Source organism: Oryza sativa, chromosome 7 (genome assembly GCF_034140825.1).
Source record: "Oryza sativa Japonica Group chromosome 7, ASM3414082v1".
NCBI lineage: Eukaryota > Viridiplantae > Streptophyta > Magnoliopsida > Poales > Poaceae > Oryza > Oryza sativa.
In genome coordinates, this window is record NC_089041.1 from 4,440,937 (window position 1) to 4,460,206 (window position 19,270).

A 19,270-nucleotide genomic window follows, 5' to 3' on the forward strand; every position below is an offset into this window, starting at 1 on the left:
AGCAATTCCCGAAATGGAAATACATTTTTACCATTTCGGATGTAAAATGATAACAAAATCCTGCTCATCAACCCCTTTCAAAAAAGATTTATACCACCAACACAGAAAAGTTAGGTGTAGAACTCAGCTTTCACAAGCACTCCTCTTCTATCATTTTTCCCCCAAACACCATAGCTTGACTTATGTGGTTATAGTACGATTATTGTCTCTAATATGTAGATTTATAATCTTCACAAGAGATGGCCTGATATCGATATAGCTAATATTTTGATATAACTAATATTTACACTTACAGAACTTCATATATATTAGTTTTTCCACTAAAAATACTTTAAACGCTTGGTTCAAAAGAACACACATGACACACAATGGCGTGACTCACTACAGCTATGAGGCAACAAAACCCAGCCAAAAGCTGACGTTTGAACCAAGAGAAAACCTGGAAACAAGTGACCAACGCAATGCCTAGCTGGAAAAGGCCAGCAAAAAAAGGAAACGACAACGTTCGAATTTGGACCAATTTTAGAAGCAATTCGTCAAACGGAGCAAAACCTGACCAATTTGGATGTAAACGAAAACAAAACCCCGCTCATCAACCCCTTCCAAAAAAAAAAAAAACTCCTACCGTTTTTAACCAAAAATCCTCCCGAGTCCCGATTTCCAAATCCCCCGTGTGAAACGGTCCCGAAAATTTTTTTGGGCGACGCGGCTCCCGCCAAGGAACCCCGCCCTCCGCTCCCCGTTTCCCATTCATCCATTCCACGCGCGCGCGGCCGCCAACACAAATCCTCCAAAAAACCTGAAACTGCCGCCGCGTGCTCCACCCCACACCCCCCCCCCCCCTAAAGCCCCTCCCCCGCGCCGCCACGCTCCTCCGCTTCCGCTCGCCCTGTCGCGCCGCTTGCTTCGCCTCGTGACAACCTCGCCTGCGCCGCCGCCGCCGCCGGCGAGGGGGTGGGGGGTGTGGTGGTGACTGTGGGAGGCGCGTTTCCGGTTTGCTCCGCGGGCGGCGCGTCGACGCGTGGCTTGGTAAGCTTGTGTGGTGATGTAGGATTTGTTAATTTGTTGTTTTTTTTTCCTTACCCCGCGTGTTGTAGCGGCGATGCTTCTCGATCTGTGTCTGGTTGGCTTCGTACGGGTGATTTTGTGGGGTTTGGGCGGAGGGTTTTGGCCGGTGAAATCGTGCTGCTGCTGCTGCTGGTTCGTCAGGTTGCGCGTCCAGGTTTGGGGGATTTGTTCTTCCTGGCTGTGGAAAGCGTTCACGGAGCGGATTTGAGTCCTACATTGCTGGTTGCTGTTCGTGCTGTGCCTTAGGAGGAGATTTGATAGGAAACATTTTCGAGATTTCGGTGTTTTGCTGCGGCGGAGCGTTGCTTCGAGTTGGGGAATGATGGATTACCCCGCGGATTCGGGGGTTTTAGGGGAGGATTTGATTTTAGGAGGGGTTTTGTTTAGCAAATCCGTTCTGTTTGTGCTGGTTGATGTGTGATTTAGGGGCAAATTCTAGGCGTGAGGGATTTGTCGCTGGATTAGCCAGCGAAATCCTGTCTACTGTTACGGTTCCCCTGTTTTTTCTCACTTGGTAGGACGGGACGGGGCGTGTCCTGGTGGAGGTTGGGATTAATCCATCTGTTGCCTCGGGGACCGTGCCTTCCACTATCCCCGGATATTTTGGTCGTGTTTTTTTAATTTCGCTTCACAAAGTGGGGTTTCTGATGTGCGCTCTGGAGATTCATCTTGGTGCTGGAATCGCCGATTCGAGGCTGCTTCGGCGTGCTTAGCTTCGTCTGAGGGCTGAGGCCAACCCAGATTTGGGGCTGCTTCGCTATGCTTCGCCGCGCCGCCGCCAACGCTGCCTATTTGTAGTCCTACTAATCTTCGTATGGTATGTTATGTAAGTATGTTGTGGGGTTTAGAAGATTGTTTTGATGAAGTGTGGTTTGGTGCTGTTTGGCTGAGTTATTAATCTTGTTGCCATGAATCTGTCCGACGTCCTCTTTAATAGTAGTGTTGAGTCGCTTTCCCCAAAATAGTCAACTTCTAGGTTAGTTAACTAGATATTTTCCCCATCTGATAATTATTCTGGCGTTAACTGCAAAGCAGGGGTAGCGAATCTGTGGGTGGATTTTTTATCTTCATCAACAATTGTTCGCGGCCCTTGGTACACCGCCGCCAACGATTGGCCGCAGCTGGTAACCTTGTTCATCAATCTACAAGGTATTTCTGTGATGGATTCACTTTCTATTTATAGCAAATGAGTTTTGAGTGATTTATGTTGCTATATTGTGCTGATGTGGTGATTTTGGGTTTGCGATTAGTGGGTTGTTGAGATGCTGGGCGCCTTATTTGCTACCTACAGTTGTGCAACAGTAGAACCAAACGTTGTCTACAGCAATTCGTTTTAGAGTTTCTTGTTGGTATTAATTGGTTGAATGTGATAGCATGGTTTGGAACATTGGACTTTTTTTGTGGTTGTTTCTGCCACTACCTTTCTCTGTGTGTTTACTGTATTCAGTAGTGCTCACTTGTTTTCCCTGCTTTCCTATCTTATGGTGGACCAATTTTAATCAAACTTTGGGGTTATCTTAAGGTCAGTGATGTTTTAGGAAAAATCACTACCTTACCGTTGGTTGGCTCAATATGCGTACTTATCTATCCATTCTTCATTATCAGTTTTTGTAATCTGCTGGCTTTTGTGTTTGTGAACTAAATTGTGAATGGGAATATTTTTGTATTAGTGAGTACATGATTCATTGATTTGGATGTGGGTTTTCTTGACATGGGTGTGTCATGACCTACTTGCTGTCATTTCTAGATGATTCTACACAATTATTATCTTTACTTTCCATGATTTATGTTAATAATTTGCTTTTGCGCAACGAATGCTACTACTTTTTATCATAGTGACTAAATGAACTGCAAACTGCACAAGAGATACATGTTATGCATCGTTTCCGTGCTACTCCAAAATATAGTTAAACAGACAAATAGTATGTATTGAAACTAACAATTTCACTTCTGTTTTGGATGTTTAATAGCATAGAATTATACCTTGCAAATATTTGCTTTTGATAAATTATGTTGCTCATTCGATCTTTTTCCATAGTTAATTTCAAATGGTAGCAAGACTACTGCATTTATGTGCTAATATATAATCTACATGTCTGACTAATTTTAAATTTACAGGGAGATATGGTGAAAAGTCCGTGTTCTCCCGTTACCACAGGTCTTGTTCTTAATTACCTCGTCTTTTACTTGCCCTGTATGACAATGAAGTGTCACCTTTCAATTTATGGCATGACATTATGTTCCTTTACCGTTACCAGGAATACCTTGTGATATACACTAATTTTACCTGTATAGTTTTTTACGCCTTTGCTTTGACTTTGAGAATGTAAATCTGTGATGGCATTTGACTCTTGTTTGATAGATGATATCTGCCACACGTCATGTATTTTACCAGTTCGATCAAGCGTGCTATGATTTATTTTTTGGCAGAAGACCAGGGGTCTGCCCTATCATAACAAATATGCATTTTGTAAAATATATTGTGAAAAGGGATGGCATATATGCCTATATTGACCAGGAATACACGCTAAATCTCCCACCATTCTCCCTCTTCCTGATCTGCTATTAACCAATATTCATTGAATTATATAAGCACAAGCATTCTTGTTCCACAACAACGATGCATTTAAGCAAAGTTGGTGTCTAATGCTAAAACGTATTAACCAAAATTCACTAGTCAAGTTCAGCATCACACATTCACAATCGTGTAAACGGAGTAATGCACATGTTTATCAAGTTGTCAGTTGTGTAATTGGTTAGAGGTAGATGTCTTGGGGAGCCTTAACTTGAATAGAATGCAAGGCATGTCAAGACATAGATAAACACTTAGCCACCATCACCATCACTGCCGCAGTTATCGTCTCTTGCCATCATATCACCAACTGGTGGACTGGGCATGGGCCTAGGCGTATAATGCTTGTGGCCTTCCCACTTTGGTTAAGCTGATAATTATGCTGCATTTCAGCTTAATCTGGTGTTACATTAGCAAACCAATTGCAACTGCTCTGTGTTGCTCAAAAAGGCTGATCCGGAGGCGGCATAGGCCATTCCAAAGGGAATCAAATATCGCATCTCCTCGTCACTGCTGCTAGCAAATCGCTGGTGGCAGCGGCATTGCCTTCTGTATCAACCTTATTTTTTGTGTTGCTGGTGGCATACGGCTCTCCGTAGGCTAGTGGTCTTTGTGGAACTTTCTTGCCACTGATGGGGTAGAGATCTTGGCTTGGCAGTTCATTGGTTGGATCTAGCGATGAGATCATGCTGAGACATAATCTTGAACTCCGATACCTCTTCTCAGGGTGAAAACCTTTGTTCTTACCATCATTAGTTGGAGCTGGCCTAATTGATATTCCCTTCTAAAGGCATCGAAATAGGAGAATTGGCCCATGGGAGCAGAGGTGAAAACCTTCGATCTAATTTTCACTGATTAGATCTAGCAACGATGATGCGAGCCGTGTCCCTTCTTGGAGGTGTTGTCATCAATACTAAAGCCCCAAGGACCTCTTTCAACTGTTGTCCTCTTGTGGTTGGTCGCCTAATGGTGGTGATGGCGGGTCTACGTTTCTTTTTTCTTGACCAGTCTTAGCATTGACAAGTATTGTGACGTTATGTTTTTTTCTGGTCTTGGTTGTGTGCAATCCTAGTTGATGTAGATGTTGGAATTTACACTTTCCCTTATCTAAACAACAATGCCTTGGGTTGAGTGGCTTATTAACAATGGGTAGCATAGTTTAATCACATATTGGCTTAAGAAATCTTTTGTTAGGAACCTTGGACAGCCCTCTGAAAAGCATTCTTATTACATACTTATAAGGTAAATTAATCTCAATGCATGTTACCTTGTTCAAAGGAAATAAATTAACAATAGTTTGGCCATCAAAAGTTCCGGATCTATGCATCAACAAACGGGATCGAGGTAACACTGAATGCTATTTTGAAAGGTTTTAACAAGGCAGGGACAATGTTGTCCCCGTGGTCCCAGGTTGTTCCATGTTTCCGGTGACTACTTTTTGTTAGTTTACTCATCATCTGTATGTTAATGCATAAATGCGGCAGCCAACAGATTCGGAAAGAGTTTTTGCCATCCTTGACAATTGCCCAAATGGCCAATTGGCATGCTTCGTGAGCATGCCATCGATCATGATTCCTAGGATTTGTTTGACTTGTACATGATACCATAACGGTAGGTTATCTATGCGTTCCACCAGCAAGTTTCCCACAAAACATGGCATTAAATGTGCATTATATCCAAAACAGAATAATGAAGTCTTGTTAACTTAAGAAATGACAGGTGTTGCTATTATTCACAATGAGTGCTGGAATCGCTCTAAAAGTGGATTGCTAAATTTCTACTTATTTGAAAATGGCTTCTTGTCACTTGTGCCATTTTGCATTTGGAAAATGCATATTTCACCGTTGGATGTACATCAGGAAAGCAGAATAGTAATAGTAGATATATATGTTATTTGCTGTGATGTTGCCGCATTTAATTTCTAATGCCTATGTTTTTCAAGTTACTGATAGAAAGCATTTGTTATCTGATTGTGGTTTATTTGGTGAAAGTTTATTCTATTATTTATTCCAGTTGGTGAACCAATACTTTCCTGTTTTGTACACTTTATGCATCCTCATCTTTGTTTTTCCCCCTCAAAAATCTTCATCTTTATTTTTTGTCTTTCATGTTTGAGTTTTACATCCTAAAGTCTTTACTATATTCCAGCATTCCTGTTTCTTAATTGTTGATTAACATGCTGAGTTGTGGGGTTTTCAGGAAAGAAAAGGTGCAGAGCAAAGCCACAAAAGAAGGACGAAGATACAACTGATAAAGGCAAACTGGATGAGGGACCTCTGGATGCTACAAAAGAGATGAATGGAGTTGGAAAGGGTGATAGTCGTGCTGCCTGCAAGAGGCCAAGGAGAGCAGCAGCGTGCTCTGATTTCAAAGAGAAATCTGTACGCTTATCTGATAAATCCTCTGTGGTCGCGACCAATGGAAATAAGATGGAAGAGGAGGAAATGGATGCCGTAAAGCTGACAAAATTAGGACCAGAAGTTCAGCGACCTTGTCGGAAATTGATTGATTTCATCTTGCATGATGCTGATGGGAAACTACAGCCCTTTGAAATGTCAGAAATTGATGATTTTTTCATCACAGCTCTTATCATGCCCATGGATGATGATTTGGAAAAAGATCGTCAAAAAGGAGTGCGCTGTGAAGGATTTGGGCGAATTGAGGACTGGGCAATATCTGGTTATGATGAAGGTACTGCAGTAGTCTGGGTCTCAACAGAAGTTGCTGACTACGAATGTGTGAAGCCAGCAGGCAATTACAAATCTTACTATGACCACTTCTATGAGAAGGCACAGGTCTGTGTTGAAGTTTACAGAAAACTTGCAAGATCAGTTGGTGGGAATCCTAATCTAGGTCTGGAAGAATTGCTTGCTAGTGTTGTTCGCTCTATTAATGCTATCAAAGGTTATAGTGGTACACTGAGCAAAGACTTTGTGATCTCCAATGGTGAGTTTGTATACAACCAGCTTATTGGATTGGATGAGACAGCAAACACTGATGATGAGAAGTTTGCGACACTACCAGTTCTTCTTGCTCTAAGAGATGGGTGCAAATCTAGAGTGGAAGTAAGCAAGCTGCAGCCTAACATTTCAAATGGAAGCCTGAAGATTAATGATGCAGAGTGTAAAGAGGTATCTGAAGATGATGATGAGAAGTTAGCAAGATTGTTGCAACAAGAAGAGGAATGGAAGATGATGAAACAGAGAGGTAAACGTGGAACAACTTCCCAGAAAAATGTCTACATCAAAATTAGTGAAGCTGAGATTGCCAATGACTATCCTCTGCCTGCATACTATAAACCCTCTAGTCAAGAAATGGATGAGTACATATTTGACAGTGAAGATAGCTTCTATTCTGATGTGCCAGTAAGGATCCTCAACAACTGGGCTTTATACAATGCAGACTCCAGGCTTATTCCTTTGGAACTAATCCCCATGAAAGCAGGCGCTGAAAATGATATAGTTGTCTTTGGATCTGGTTTTATGAGAGAGGATGATGGAAGTTGCTGTTCTACTGCTGAATCTGCAAAATTGTCTTCATCAAGTAGTTCTAACCACCAGGATGCAGGCGTTTCAATTTATCTGAGCCCTATCAAGGAGTGGGTTATAGAATTTGGTGGATCAATGATTTGCATAACCATTCGAACTGATGTGGCCTGGTAAGTACTCCAGCCAGATCTGTTCAATGTGGATTTTTTTCTATTACACAATCTTTTTGTTGGGAAACAATTTTCCTTCTGCCTGCTACATTGATGCTTACATTTGGCTCGTGATTTCAGGTATAAGCTACGGCAACCTACAAAGCAATATGCTCCTTGGTGTGAGCCTGTCTTGAAAACAGCCAGGCTCTCTGTTAGCATCATAACTCTACTAAAAGAGCAAAGTCGTGCTTCAAAGCTTTCCTTTGCTGATGTCATCAAGAAAGTGGCTGAATTTGATAAAGGGAGTCCTGCATTTGTATCATCTAATGTTGCACTGGTCGAGAGATATATTGTGGTCCATGGACAGATTATTCTTCAGCAGTTCTCAGATTTTCCAGATGAGACTATCCGGCGGAGTGCATTTGCTACTGGTCTTTTGATGAAGATGGAGCAAAGAAGGCATACAAAGTTGGTCATGAAGAAAAAGGTTCAAGTGATGAGAGGAGAGAATCTGAACCCAAGTGCAACTATGGGGCCAGCATCAAGAAGAAAAGTGATGCGTGCAACAACAACCAGGTTGATTAACAGGATATGGAGTGATTACTATACACACCATTTCCCTGAAGATTCCAAGGATGCAGATGTGAATGAAGCTAAAGAAATTGATGATGAACTGGAAGAAAATGAAGATGAGGATGCTGAAGAGGAAGCACAGATTGAGGAGGAAAATGTCTCAAAAACTCCACCATCAACACGGTCTCGAAAGTTGGTATCACAAACATGCAAAGAAATTAGATGGGAAGGTGAAGCCATTGGTAAAACACCTTCTGGAGAAGCTCTATACAAATGTGCTTATGTTCGAGAGCTCAGAATAAATTTGGGACGGACAGTTGCACTAGAAGATGATTCAGGAGAACTGGTCATGTGCTTTGTTGAGTACATGTTTCAGAAACTTAATGGAGCAAAAATGGTTCATGGAAGGCTACTTCAGAAAGGTTCAGAGACTGTTCTTGGCAATGCTGCAAATGAAAGGGATCTTTTCTTAACCAATGAATGTTTAGAATTTGAGTTAGAAGATATCAAAGAATTGATGTCTGTCAATCTCCAATCATTGCCCTGGGGTCACAAGTATAGAAAAGAGAATGCTGAAGCTGACAGGATTGAGCGTGCCAAAGCTGAAGATAGGAAGAAGAAAGGTTTGCCAATGGAATATTTATGCAAAAGCTTGTACTGGCCTGAGAAGGGTGCATTTTTCTCCCTTCCTCATGATAAGCTGGGCCTTGGTAATGGTTTCTGTAGCTCTTGTCAGCAGAAAGAGCCAGATTGTGATGAATTGCAAATACTATCCAAGAACAGCTTCATTTACAGAAACATTACCTACAATGTCAATGACTATTTGTATATTAGACCTGACTTTTTCTCTCAAGAGGAGGATCGTGCAACCTTCAAGGGAGGGCGAAATGTGGGTCTAAAGCCCTATGTAGTTTGCCATCTATTGGATGTCCATGAACCTGCTGGATCCAGAAAAATTCATCCAGCATCAACAAAAATCAGTGTTAGAAGATTTTACAGACCAGATGACATTTCATCAGCCAAAGCTTATGTTTCTGACATTAGAGAGGTTACATTCTTTGTCCTCCTTTTCTATGTTTAAATTCTGGTGTCATCATTAATTCATTGCTGTCATTGTTTGCAAGATATTTCTCCTTACATTGGCTTTGATACTTTTTCTGGATCAGGTATACTATAGTGAAAATATAGTTAAAGTGCCTGTGGATATGATAGAGGGAAAATGTGAGGTCAAAAAGAAGATCGACATCTCAAACTCAGATGTTCCAGTGATGGTTGAACATGAATTTTTCTGTGAACATTTCTATGATCCTGCCACTGGAGCATTAAAGCAGGTTAGTCAATAGCTAATGTACCATTTTTATTCAGCAATGTTAGTTTCCATAGTTAACTGAATGTGTGCTGTATATATGGACCAGTTGCCTCCAAATGTTAAGCTCATGTCTGTGCAACAAAAGGCAACTGGCGCTTTGAAAAAGAACAAAGGAAAGCAGATCTGTGAAAGTGATCAGGTGGATTCAGATAAATGTACAAAGGTGTCCAAAGAGAACCGTCTTGCAACTCTTGACATTTTTGCTGGCTGTGGAGGTTTATCAGAAGGACTGCAGCAAGCTGGTATGCACTTTCCTTCAATAATGGTGTTTAGCTTTATCATCAACATGTCGGCCATCAGACTGATATTTTATTACCATTTAAATTCTGTAGGTGTATCGTTTACAAAGTGGGCGATTGAATATGAGGAACCAGCTGGTGAAGCATTTACCAAAAATCATCCAGAAGCTGCGGTGTTTGTGGATAACTGCAATGTGATTTTGAAGTAGGTGCACCGTGCACTTCCTTGATTTTTTCTGTGGTTTTCTTTTTACCTATATAGCTCAATAGGGACTGTTATATGATTTTGCAGGGCAATTATGGACAAATGTGGAGATGCTGATGATTGCATTTCAACTTCTGAGGCTGCTGAACAAGCAGCTAAATTTTCTCAGGACAATATTATGAACCTTCCTGTCCCTGGTGAAGTAGAATTCATAAATGGTGGTCCTCCATGTCAGGTATATTATTTTGCTATACTTGATGGAATTTTCTTTGCACCTAGGCAAGCAAATTGTTTGCACTTCAATACTTGTGATAAATGACTTCAATTTTGTAATTTTTTTCTCAACTCAGGGCTTTTCTGGGATGAACAGATTTAACCAAAGCCCATGGAGTAAAGTTCAATGTGAGATGATTTTAGCATTCCTGTCTTTTGCTGAATATTTCCGCCCCAGATTCTTTCTTTTAGAAAATGTTAGGAACTTTGTTTCATTCAACAAAGGACAGACATTTCGACTGACAGTTGCATCCCTTCTGGAGATGGGATACCAGGTAATTATTCTTCTGGTTATACATACTTAAAATGCCTATGTACAGCATTTGTTTTGAATCTTATAATAACCAGAAGCTGTTTACTTGTTGCTTAGGTCCGGTTTGGAATTTTAGAGGCAGGGACTTTTGGTGTTGCTCAGTCCAGGAAAAGAGCATTCATTTGGGCTGCTGCACCTGGAGAGACTCTGCCTGATTGGCCAGAACCAATGCATGTGTTTGCTAGCCCTGAGCTGAAAATAAATTTGCCTGATGGTAAATACTATGCAGCTGCAAAAAGCACTGCTGGTGGTGCTCCTTTCCGTGCAATAACAGTTAGAGATACAATAGGCGATTTACCAAAGGTGGAGAATGGCGCCAGTAAACTCCTACTTGAGGTAAAATTGCTTCTCCTATATGGCTATCCGCTCCATTTTATCCTGTTTCTTCTCTTGATTTATATGCTGAATGAATCCCCTCTTTTGTAATGCAGTACGGTGGCGAACCCATCTCCTGGTTCCAGAAGAAGATTAGAGGGAACACGATCGCGCTGAATGATCACATATCTAAGGAGATGAATGAACTGAACCTCATCAGATGCCAACGCATTCCAAAGCGGCCTGGTTGTGATTGGCATGACCTACCAGATGAGAAGGTAAATGCCATCTACCTTGCGGTTGCATTCACTTCCTTTTGTGCTCTTCCATACATTCCTTGCATCAGCGGAATGTTAACCATTATGAGCGTGTGCAGGTGAAACTATCATCTGGCCAACTGGTGGACCTGATCCCTTGGTGCCTGCCTAACACAGCTAAAAGGCACAACCAGTGGAAAGGGCTTTATGGTAGGCTGGATTGGGAGGGCAATTTCCCTACTTCTGTGACAGACCCCCAGCCAATGGGCAAGGTTGGCATGTGCTTCCACCCTGACCAGGATAGGATCATCACAGTCCGTGAATGTGCGCGATCTCAGGTAAGCTGCTATTGCTATCCATCCATTCAACATTCTCTTCCTGTCTTCTAAGATATTGTGAATTTGGAGGGGAGTCAGTACTGACCGTTTAACTAACCTATTCTTGTCTGCAGGGCTTTCCTGACAACTACCAGTTCGCGGGCAACATCCAGAGCAAGCACAGGCAGATTGGCAATGCGGTGCCTCCACCTCTTGCCTTCGCCCTCGGGAGGAAACTGAAGGAAGCTGTTGATGCAAAGCGTCAGTAGGTGCTCAGAGTCCTTCTCCGATGATCGAGGGAGATGATTCTCCCCTGAAAAGAAACAAACAACCAAACATATGAGTGTACTTATTTTAATTGTGCGCTGCATTTAACTTTGTGTGTTGATTAAGATTTTAGTCATATAGATCCTTGGTAACCTTGTACATTTTAGAGGTTGTGTTGTGATTGATACCCTTGATTCAGGGGTATGATTTAGTGGCTGTATTCAGATATTTAAACAAAATAATACTAGTTAGTGATGGTTGAATTGTTACCGTGGGTTATCTGGAAATTCTTGTTTTGGTTTGTTCAGGTCTCTAAAATTTTATTTCAGTTTAGTTTGGATTTTAAGAATTGAGGTATATTCTCATTTGGCTGGATGCAGTGGAATCTAGGGATTTCCATGGGTCATGGGGTGAAGGTTTTACTTTTGCATGAAACTAGAAAGCTAGCCCGCGCGAATACGCGGGCATGCATTTTATTTAGTTTTGAAAATAGTTCTAACAAAATAAGTTGAAACTAAAGTAAGGTATTTTTTTAATTGAATTTTCATTGTTTACATTTTTCTTAAGAAGTCTCGAGAAATTTTTATTGCTTGTAAATTTATTCTTTTACCATCCCTGTTAGCCCTCTTTTTAATTGATGAAATATACATATCTTATATAGCGCTTCTCAGTAATATGTTAGACCTTATGGTATTTTAAAGAAAATGTCTAGTCAACATGAATCTTAAAATAATAATTTATTATGGAAAAATATAACTTTTAATCATATTATAATAAGAAAGGATACTAATTTGTATTACCACCTTAGAGGCTTATACATGTAGGTTGTGGAGAAACCCTTGGAGCTACTTAAAGGATAGGAATTTACTGAATTTGAATTTGTTGATTTATCATTGACTTTCATCTCTTGGTGTGTTTAATATGACTCATATGAAGAGAAATATAAAATTTTGGAAAGAATAAAATATCATTATGTTGTAAAATAAGCTATGTTTTTCTGTAACGAAAGTAGTAGATTTATTCAATACTATCTTACGGGTTAAGTGCTCAACTAAAATAGTTGTATACGTTACATAACAGGTTAAGCACTTCACTAAAATAGTTCTTTGTAAATGGATTGCAAAAGTTATTTTCAAAGATGACCCATGAGTCTGAGGCAAAAGGCTCGCCACATAGCAAGCTACACATTTGAGCCACATGTGAAAAGAATGCTCACAAACAATCATTTGTGCAGTAGTGTGATTAAAATAATTATTTATACAATTAAAATGTTTAAATTCACTATGTAAATTAATGGTACTTGTGCCCATATTATTGTTTGCCAACAATCGATAGAACTTGATAGTTCTTTTCGGTATATAGCAAAATTAGCTAGATATTTTACAACTAATTATTGTATTTCGTTGCTGAGATGCACATGCTATTTTTTTTCTTTATGTTGCAGTTTCTTATTGTTGATGAACTGATGCCTGGGTGCATTTGACACTATACATATTCCAAATAAAAAAGTCTAGCGGAATCTAAATTGATTTCGGATTGTTTCTTGCATAGTGCATGAGACTTCACATACCCCACGAATATAATTTCATAACTAAAAATAACTCGGCAAGCGTGATTATTATTGTAGTTTGGACTTTTCATGATTGCCGTCATGATTTAAATATTTTTACTCTAAAATTTATAATTAAACATTAGGAATTTATATGCTCCAAACAATCACTCTTTGTAACTTTCTTTTAGCTAACGTGCATTAGGAATTTAGTATTACAATTATGGGTAAAGTGTTACCCTTAAATTCATTATATTTTAGCCACAACAAAAAGGTTAAAAATCCTGACGGCCTTAAGAGTATAAATGTATTAGAATTTTGTTTTTTCTTCCTCCCAATATGTAATGAATTTGAATATAAGACCTTACATATAGATATAATACTACTAAAAGTACAAACAAAAAAAATTCCATAATTTTTGGGATATATAACTAAAACATTATATGTTCTCAAATAACTGATAGTAAAAAAATTGTTGTTAGACTTGATACTGAGATTTGTGACAAATGAAGTGATTATTAAGAATATGGTTACATGTGGCAGTTTTTTTTGTAATTAATATATAGGTAATATCGATGCTATATATATTATTTATAGAATAGATACATCATATGTTTTATAAAGTTTTAAATAGTGAATAACTGAAGAAAATAAGGGGGGTAAGGATAGATCGCTTTGTAGGTGATTTTTTTTCTTTGGCAAATAGTGGGTAGGTAATTTTCCTTACGTACATATATAACTGCTGGATATATGCCGATGGGGATAGGAAAGGGAGGTGGAAAAAACAATTCTAATAGTAATGAAAATAGTGGGTCCAGCTGTTTATTAAAGTGCAACGTGATGGTTTAGCGGTGTTTGTAGGACTCTCATATGACGACTTAATAGCGTTTATAGGAAGTTTCATGAATTTTCAGTATATAATAGAAGACAGACATATAGATAGATAAAACAGTCCATATGGTTTTAAATTATTTATTTAATTGTCAGGAATATAAAGAATCAAACTAATCAGAAAATCAACATATATTTTTCAAAAGTTAATACATGCAGATCCACTCATGCATGTAGCCCTCCATGAGGAGGACACTGACGTATAACCATGGAAGTCTATATTCAACTGAAGATATAAATTTAATGTTGTTTAGATTTTATTATGCTTTAGATCTCAACAACTTACAGAGAAAAGAGAGAGCAGATAGCACATATACGTGCTTGAGCCGTGAGTTGGAATTAATCTTGGCTGGTCGTTCAGGTTCGTGGTTTTTTACAATTAATCTTGGCTGTGAGTTCTTTTCCAATCATACGTAATTTTTTGTGTTTTTTTCTTCTTTATTTAGATCTTTGGCTTTTTTTTTGTTCGGATGGATTAATTGTACGTAAATATTTTCTCTCGTACGTGAACAGGATATTAGGAGTGAGAGACTATTTTCTTTATAGATCTAATAATTTATTGGTCTAAAATAATGGGTCCACCACTTTAAATGAAAATCAAGGTTACATGTTTTACTTTTTTTTAAGAATTTCTATGATTATTTTCTAATTTATTATAGCGCCACGTGGTGGCATAGAAGCGATTGTAGATTGCCACATGGTGACTTGAGAGCGTTTATAGGAAGTTTTATGGACTTTTAGTATATAATAGATAGATGAATGGCTGATAAATAACAGTTTTTAATTGGTTTGCCCTCGTATGAGGGTTGCTTTTACTCTGGTGAGAAAGATCAACCAAATTTCAAACTCACGACATCTAACTTAGATGCCGTATTGAGTTGGAGTACTCAGTATAGTGTGTTTGGGATTTCTTCAAAATCTGAATATCTGATTTTTTTTTTAAAAAAATGTTGTTCTCCGCATGTAGTATAACTTTGTTTGTTCCATGGTGAAAAGTTTTGGCGTGTCACATCGGATACGCGGACACACATTTGAAGTATTAAACGTAGATTAATAACAAAACAAATTACAAAATTTGCACGTAAAGTGCGAGATGAATCTATTAAGTCTAATTAATCTGCCATTAGCAAATATTTACCGTAGCACCACCTTGTCAAATCATGGAGCAATTATGCTTAAAAGATTCATCTCGTAAATTAGTCGTAATCTGTGCGATTAGTTATTTTTTAACATATATTTAATATTTCATACATTTGTTCAAACGTTCAATGTGACAGGGTGTAAAATTTTTGGGTGAAAACTAAACAGAGCCTCGATATGCCTCAACAAAATGTAATGCATTCCCGTATCCCACACATAACAACTGGGTTTTTATTTTACCTATTCATATAAGCTTCATGACAATGATTTTCTTTTCAGCGGTTACAAAACAATCTTGCCAGGTAATGCTAATGCCATCTCTTCACCAAATGTGAAACGATATGTTGCCTAGTAATTGCAGTGACTTGAGTAGCACACCAAGGTCTTGAGTTCAAATCTCCATAGAAGTGAATTTCAGATTGAGTTATTTGAGGGCTAGTTCCTTGTTCGATAGGCTAAGTTCCTATTAAAAAAATGCTGCATATATCCGATTGGATATAGAGACCGGGTAAAAAATACCATTCTCTAAAAAAAAATCTCTTCACTAAATGAGTGCAGTGCCTTGCTTTGTGTTTGCCAATTGAAGTTAGCAACGCTACCCCATTGCACAAAACGAGGCGACGGTTTAACGTATAATTAATTAAGTATTTAAGTAGTAGTGAAAAACTTAAAAAAATGGAATAATAATAATATGGTTTTTAAAACAATTTTATTAAAAAAATATAGCGTTTAACAATTTAAGAAGCGGCGAAAAATATAAGAGGTGAAGTGAGGAAAACAGAGTAAAGAACACAGTCAAACCAAGAAAATTCTATCAAGCCTAGCATATATCCAGACACATGCGCAGCGTGTTCGTGTCTACCAAGTCGATATCTGCGGAGCCACACGAACCACTCTCTGTACACAGTTACACAGCCTACCCGCCTAGAACTACAAGTAAAGTATCTCTATATAAGGCAATGAACGCGCCGCCGTCAACAACATTCCATTTCCAGAACCTCCCTGCTCCCGTGCGCCGCGCGTTCCACCAACCCCGCTCACCTCCATCTCCAATGGCGGCCGAGCCGGCCGATCTGTACGTGGAGGTGGAGGAGTCCGCCCGCGACGACGACGTCGACGTCGACGGCCGCTCCCGCGTCCCCGTCCCCGTCCCCTCCCCCTCCGGCTGGGAGCTCCCGCCGTGCCCCGTCCTGCGCAACGTCTTCCGCCGCCTCCCCCGCAACCCGGACTTCGACGGCGCCACCTTCCTCTCCAAGCCATGGCTCGAGCTCCCCTGCGACGGGCCCATGGTGATCGCCGAGCCGCAGCGGCTCATGCCGGCGCTGCTGCTCCCGGAGGGGATGGCGCTCGACCCGGCCTCCCGCGCCTTCCTCAGCCTCGCCGACGGGCGCCGCCATGACATCGCGTTCCCCCACGCCCGCGGCGCGCGCTGCGTCGGGAGCACCCGTGGCTGGCTCGTCATGGTCAGGAAGGGCCCCGAGGGAGTCGCCGGCGCCGCCGGCACCGCCACCATCCACGTCGTCCACCCGCTGCTCCCGCACCTCGAGTTCCGCCTCCCCGACGAGTTCTCCCTCTTCGAGATCCAGGTCACCGCGCCCGAGGAGCGCTTCCTCCTGCGTCTGACGCCGTCCGAGAAGGCGCGCATTCGTGCGGGCCTCCCCGTGGAGGAGACGGGCGCGGAGTTACTGCAGCGCGTGTTCAAGACGGCAGAGGGGTTGCGCCCCCCCGAGCCCTACATCACCGATGTCACGCTCTCGTGCAGCCCCGCCAGCTCCGACGACGACTGCGTCGCGCTCTGTGTCTACCGCCACGGCCGTTGCCTCGCCATCGCGCGTCCCGGGGACGCGTCGTGGACGCGCGTCGAGGTGGGCTGGGAATACATGGAGCCGCACGAGTACAGGCGCGAGTTCCTGAGCGTGGTGCACCACAAGGGCAGCTTCTACGCGGCGTGCTACGACGGCATGGTGCTGCGCGTGTCCATCCCGCCGCCCGGCAGCGCGTCGCCCCCTCGGGTCGACAAGTTCGCGGACGCGCCACGCAGGGAGAGCATCCGGTGGGCGCGGTGGTGGCTCGCCGTGGACACCGCATCCTCCTCCGCCGGCGGCGGCGCGCTGGTGCTCGTCGCGACCGAACGGCGCTGGTGGAAGCAGAAGATGTACATGTGCGCGTTCCGGTGGGACGACGAGCTGCGGTTCTGGCGCCGCCCCAAGGACTTGGGCGGGCGGGCGGTGTTCGTCGGGCGCGGCACGGCGTTCGTCGCCGACGCGCGGCACCTGCCGTGGTGCGCCGGCAACTGCATCTACTTCACCCGCGACGAGCGGGTGCGCACCGGCGACGACGTGCCGGTGCGGTGCTGCGACGTGCGCCGCCAGAAGCTCTACTCCGTCCACAATGCGGGGCCCAAGGTGGCGATGGCCCCACCTGTCTGGGTCATGCCGTTCCATGAATAGCGCAGAGATTTTGCATCAGAGAGATCATAGGTACTATGTGGATTGTGGTGATGCTTGATGTAAATTCTCTCTTTGAGACTTTTGGCTGAATTTCGTACGAACTACGTGTATGTTTGTCATAGGAATTGCAGATTTTAGATCGCATTTCTGGAGTAAATTTCCTGCAAACTGTAGGCAAGTTGTTATAGCAATTGAGGAATTCTGGATATTGAGAACTTCGTGTGCCTGTGCAACTTGATAGTACTATGCATTGAGCTGACACATTTAAGCCGGTTCTGAATCTTCTGTGAATTTTGCTCTGTTTTCTCACCTTTTATACATGCTAGTTTTTCATATTTGAAGATGTGTAACATTGTGTTGTGTGGCAAAAATATGTGGCAGTTTTCATTGATACGGTGGTGATATTCACTAGCCTAGGTCATATTATGCATCTTTTGGTGATGTAAATAGTATACCACCCAGTTAGGTCTATGTCAACAAAATGCAATCAAAATTATTGTGGAATACTCCATAATTTAGTGTGTCGTTCATGCGTTTCTAAAAGTTGAGACAACAAATAACCGATTTGTCTAGTTTAGACAAAAAAAAAAAGACTCCAAAAATGTTTGATAGCCAACAGTATAAATTTTACCCTCAATAGAGTTACCTCGACTGCTAGGATGATTTCAATACGTATTTCATGGCCCTCCAGTTATGGTGGACCGTCCTCTCGAGTCTCGGCCTCCCACATTGCTTTCCCTCTGATGCTGTTTCCTTCCATGAGTGGCACTACTCCTGCCGACTCAAAGTTTGGAGGGAGCGTCGTCGTGGGTTCAACATGGTCGTGACCCTTGGCGCGTGGTCTATTTGGAAGGAACGGAACAACCGCGCGTTCAACAACTGTTCTCGGCCCTGGTTCGAGGTGGTCGTAGGCATGTCACAAGAGGCCGCCCTTTGGCATCTTGCCCATCCCCTGTTGCCAACGCTTTCTTCGTAGCGTGCTAGGTTGTTTGGTCATCTCATTGTAATCGCAAGAATAGGTTTAAGTCCTCCTTTTCTTCCAACCCCCCTCCCCCTCATTTTTTTGTTTTGCCTACCGTGTAAATTTTATTCCTCTTAAAAGGTGCGCAATCTTTTTGCATATTCCAAAAAAAATACGTATTTCATGGGGAAAAAAACATGGACACTAAGGAGGAACTTAGAGTCGACAATTTCGACTAGAGTTGAGCGTGGCATGGAGATTTTATTTAAGAAGAAATAAATGTGGCTTTGTCTATAGAGTTTTGTTTAAAAAATATGTGGCAATATATATGACTTTAGGGGAACATTCCAAAGTCATGTGCCGATGTATTTAGCTTCTTCCAACATAGTTTCATGGCAACTGCTAAATCAAATACTACCTACTCTTCTCCATAGCCGTATCTCCTTGCTCTAATTGTGCATGGTTACCAACCAACCGAACATATAATATTTCTTCGGATTTTGGAGTGGGATTGCAGAACTTTCACCGGAAATGGTACAATTTGTAGACAAGACAGAAAACATTCCTGGGCTTCAACGAGAAATTGACCACGCCTAAATGACTTAGCGCAAAAATGACGCAGCGTAAATCAGGTGTACCCGTGGGACCCACACGCAGTGACACGGTTTTTTCTCGAAACTGTGCGCCTGTGCCACAACGCCGCGCGACGCACTCTACACAGCGTCCGCCTATATAATGCCTGGCGCGCAGGCGCAGCTAGCCCACCAACCCATCGTCACCCACACAATCGCGCACATCCGCAACAACGTTAATCCGCACCCTTCATTCTCCGCCGCGGGCGCTGCCTCGCCACCGCGTGCCGAACATACAC

At 42.0% G+C, this 19,270-nt stretch overlaps 2 protein-coding genes across 5 annotated transcripts; both read left to right on the forward strand.

Annotated features, from left to right (window-relative positions):
• The first annotated feature begins 839 nt into the window (after positions 1-839).
• On the forward strand, positions 840-11,709 carry LOC4342575 (DNA (cytosine-5)-methyltransferase 1B-like). Of its 4 annotated transcripts, none has more exons than NM_001422246.1 (14): positions 840-1,029; positions 2,104-2,217; positions 3,187-3,226; positions 5,840-7,298; positions 7,419-8,901; positions 9,020-9,184; positions 9,269-9,464; positions 9,555-9,666; positions 9,754-9,901; positions 10,017-10,214; positions 10,310-10,588; positions 10,684-10,845; positions 10,944-11,162; positions 11,276-11,709. In NM_001422246.1, exons 3-14 carry the CDS (start codon positions 3,193-3,195, stop codon positions 11,408-11,410), a joined length of 4,590 nt encoding a protein of 1,529 aa, NP_001409175.1. In that variant the 5' UTR covers positions 840-1,029; positions 2,104-2,217; positions 3,187-3,192; the 3' UTR covers positions 11,411-11,709. The 4 variants fall into 4 exon arrangements, with proteins under 4 accessions (NP_001409175.1, XP_066168056.1, XP_025882910.1 ...); XM_026027125.2 differs by having other exon boundaries at positions 961-1,885; positions 11,276-11,677; XM_066311959.1 differs by lacking the exon at positions 3,187-3,226 and having other exon boundaries at positions 859-1,029; positions 11,276-11,677.
• A 4,235-nt stretch (positions 11,710-15,944) lies between these two features.
• LOC107277689 (uncharacterized) lies at positions 15,945-17,644 on the forward strand. The gene has a single exon (XM_026027251.2). It carries the CDS (start codon positions 15,948-15,950, stop codon positions 17,436-17,438), a length of 1,491 nt encoding a protein of 496 aa, XP_025883036.1. The 5' UTR covers positions 15,945-15,947; the 3' UTR covers positions 17,439-17,644.
• Positions 17,645-19,270: the final 1,626 nt, after the last annotated feature.